Source organism: Nicotiana sylvestris, chromosome 3, assembly GCF_000393655.2.
Source record: "Nicotiana sylvestris chromosome 3, ASM39365v2, whole genome shotgun sequence".
Taxonomy (NCBI): Eukaryota; Viridiplantae; Streptophyta; class Magnoliopsida; order Solanales; family Solanaceae; genus Nicotiana; species Nicotiana sylvestris.
The window spans coordinates 61,262,298-61,266,367 of NC_091059.1; the positions used below are offsets into that span (position 1 = coordinate 61,262,298).

Sequence of the window (4,070 nt, forward strand, 5' to 3'; positions counted from 1 at the left end):
GTCACAATATATGGTATAAGGCCCTGATCCTATGGGAAACACCAACACTGGCGCCGTAGTCAAAGCTATCTTGAGCTTCTGAAAGCTCGTCTCACACTCATCTGACAATCTGAATGGGGCACCCTTCTGGGTCAACCTGGTCATTACGGTTGATATAGATGAAAACCCCTCCACAAACTAATGGTAATAACCCGTAAATCCCAAGAAACTACGAATCTCTATGGCTAAAGTAGGTCTAGGACAATTCTGAACGGTCTCAATCTTCATACGATCCACCTGAATACCCTCTGCTGATACAACGTGACCCAAAAAAGCAACTGAACTCAACCAAAATTCACATTTCAAAAACTTGACATATAACTGGGTGTCCCTCAGAGTCTAAAGTATGATCCGAAGATACTGCTCATGCTCCTCTCGACTGCGGGAGTAGATCAAGATATCATTAATAAAAATAATCATAAAGGAATCCAGATAGGGCTTGAACACCCGGTTCATCAAATCCATAAATGTTACTGGGGCATTTGTTCGCCCAAATGACATCACTAGAAACTCGTAATGCCTATACCGAGTACGAAGGCTGCCTTAGGGACATCGGATGCCCTAATCCTCAACTGATGGTAGCCAGACCTCCAATCGATCTTCGAAAACACCTTGGCACTCTAAAACTGATCAAATAAGTCATCAATCCTCGGCAATGGATACTTTTTCTTGATGTAGACTTTGTTCAACTACTAATTATCTATGCACATCATCATCGATCCATCCTTGTTCTTTACAAACAACATCGGTGCACCCCAGGGCGAGACACTAGGTCTAATAAAGCTCTTATCAAGTAAATCTCGCAACTGCTCCTTCAATTCTTTCAACTCTAGCGAGGCCATGCGGTATGGTAGGATAGAAATGGGCTGAGGGCCCGGAGTAAAATCATTGCAAAATTCAATATTCCTGTTGGGTGGCATCCCTGGCAGATCTGCAGGAAATACCTCTGGGAACTCCCAAACAACTGGTATAGAATCCATGGAAGGAACCTCCGTACTAGAATCACGAACATAAGCCAAACACCCCTTCTCGACCATATGCCAAGCCTTCATATAAGAGATAACCCTACTAGTAGAATGACCATGAGTTCCCCTCCACTCTAATAGAGGCAACCCAGACAATGCTAAGGTCACAGTCTTGGTGTGACAGTCTGATATAGCATGATAAGGTAACAACCAATCCATATCTAGAATAACATCGAAATCAACCATGTCAAGAAGTAGGAGATCTACGCTAGTCTCAAGACCCCCAATAATAACCACACACAAATGATAGACACGATTTACAACAATAGAATCCCCCACCGATGTGGACACATACACGGGAGCACTCAAAGAATCACGAGGCACAACCAAATATGAAGCAAAATAAGATGACACATAGGAGTATGTAGACCCTGGATCAAATAGAACTAAAGCATCTCTACTGCAAACTGAAACAGTACCTGTGATAACAACATCGGATGACTCAGCCTCAGGCTTGGATAGGAAAGCATGATATCGGGCTGGGCCCCACCACTTTGAACCATATCCCTGGGACGACCTCCTACTGGTTGGCCTCCACCTCTAACGGCCTGACCTCCACCTCTAGCGGCCTGACCTCTACCTCTAGCCCCCTGACCCCTACCTCTAGCTGGCTGAGCGGGCGGTGCCGGAATCATAGCACGAGAACCCTGCTATTGTGACTGTACACCCACTAATATTGGACAGGTCCTCCGGATATGCCCATACTTACCATACTCAAAACATCCATCCTGATACTGCGGCTGTGGACACTGAGACTAACCCTGACGGGCCGACTAACCGCAATAATAACTCTGAAGAGGAGGTGCTCTGATAGGAGCTGGTGGTGCACTATAAGCTGGCTGCCCTGAAGGAGGTACATAAGGACCACGACTCCCTGAAGCTCCATGGGATGTCAGAAGCGCTGAATAAAATAGCCTAGGAGGATGGCCCCTACCAAAAGTACCTCGACCTCTAGATGAGGCCCCACTGAATCTACCGGAGTGACACGGCCTCTTGTCAGACCCCTGACCACTCCCTTGAGGTAGAACCATCTCAACTCATCTAGCCACATTGGCTGCATCCTAGAAAGAAATTTCACTCCCTGTCTCCTTAGCCATCTGCAATCTAATAGGCTGAGCAAGTCCCTTAATAAACCTCTTCACCCTCTCTCTCTCGGTAGGAAGTATAAGAAGAGCATAACGGGCCAAGTTAACAAATCTAGTCTCGTACTGAGTGACAATCCTAGAACCTTACTAAAGGCGCTCGAACTACCTCCGATAGTCCTTTCTCTGAGTGATAGGAAGATATTTCTCTAGAAATAGCTAAGAGAACTGGTCCCAAGTAAGATCTAGTGACCCAGCTAGTCTGGCCAAATAAAGAACCCTCCACCATTTCTTGGCGGAACCTGACGGATGAAAAGTAGCAAAGTCGACCCCATTAGTCTCTACTATCCCCATGTTCCGTAATACCTCGTGACAACTGTCCAGATAGTCCTACGGATCCTCTAAAGATGTATCGCCATTGTGAGCACGTGATTTTTTCCCTATATGAATTACTCCTACAAATTCAAAATAAAATAATTTTTTTTCCATTGTTTGCAATTTTGTGGATTTTTGTGGCATTTTCTGTTAATTATTTGCATTTGTTTGTGCATGTTTATTCTATTTAATTAATGAAAATATAAAAATACGTTGCATTTGCATTTAGGATTTAACTTTGAACTTTTGAATTAAGTAGTAAATTAGTTATTTTAAAAGAATTAGAAAATCACAAAATAGTTATTTTTGTACTTTTAATTTTAATTTTTGAACTTTGGTAGTTTTTCCTTTAATTTGGTTTTAATTAATTATGGTAATTATTAGATTTAACTAATTCAATGTGGTAGGGTTTATTTGATTTAGGATTTAGTGTGGGCTTTATTTTATTTATTTGAAATTTTTTAATTAAAAGAGTTTGAAAAAAAATGAATTAATTTGGAAAAGAATGAAAAGAAAAAGAAAGAAATCAGTTTTTGGGCCAATTCCATGCAAATTCCATAGGGCTCAAACCTTTTGCCCTGAGACCCGTCCAAAATACCCTTTACCCAGCCCAAACCCGCGTCCAACCCGGTCCGGTTTCCCCCATATCCAAACGGCGTCATTTCGTTAAGCTTTGATCTGAGCCGTTGATCGTGCCTTGATCAAACGGCTCAAAACTAAAGCCTCATACGTATTTAAGTGTCCAAATAGCCTTACCCCCCTCAGAACTCCCCTATGCTTATCACCCTCGTCAGAAAACACCCCGAAACCCTAGCTAGCCGCCCCCCCAAATCTCCGGCCTCCGATGGCGGCGCCACCTCCAAACGCTACCAAAATCACACCCTATAGCCTCCTCACTCCCCTCTTTCCAAATCCATACTTTGCTACCCGCGAATATTGCCCTAGTTCCTCGAATCTTAGATCAGAAACGAACCCCAGAAAATCCCAAGTCATGTTTTGGCGAAATTTCGCGTCGAATCCGTTTTTATTCATGTGTTCTTCGTAAGAGCGCACGATTAACATCAGATTTGGCCAGAAAATCTGAGGATATGAAGACCCAGGTTCCCTCTTTCATTTTCTGAACTTTTCTTAGGTATTCTTCTTTTCTTCTTTTGGTTTAATCTTTTCTTCGTTTGTTTTTCAATTTTCTGTTTCTTCTCCTCTTCTTGAATCATTCCTCATTTGTTCCGGAGTCTACTCATTCATGCATGAGTAATTGGAGTCTTGTTAGGTTAGTTTGGTTAAATTTAGTTAGTAAATCATTTAGGCTAAAGTTTTAATTCTTTTGTGTTATTTGGTAATTAGATAATTGCTAGTTGGGCCGAATAGATTTTTGATCTTGAGGATTGGGTTTTGGGTCTATTCCGATTCATTTGGGGATGAACAGCTGGGTCAAATTGACCCATGGCCCATTCGGTCTGTCTAGTATACTAACAAGGGTTCAGAGGCAACTTGGGTTCTGCTAGGTTGGGTTCCTAGAGTAAATAATCAGGGTTCGAGGGGTAGTCTA

At 42.6% G+C, this 4,070-nt stretch overlaps 1 protein-coding gene across 1 annotated transcript; it reads right to left on the bottom strand.

Annotated features, from left to right (window-relative positions):
• Positions 1-731: 731 nt before the first annotated feature.
• LOC138887433 (uncharacterized) lies at positions 732-1,250 on the bottom strand. Its single transcript, XM_070169188.1, has one exon. It carries the CDS (start codon positions 1,248-1,250, stop codon positions 732-734), a length of 519 nt encoding a protein of 172 aa, XP_070025289.1.
• Between the last annotated feature and the right edge of the window lie 2,820 nt (positions 1,251-4,070).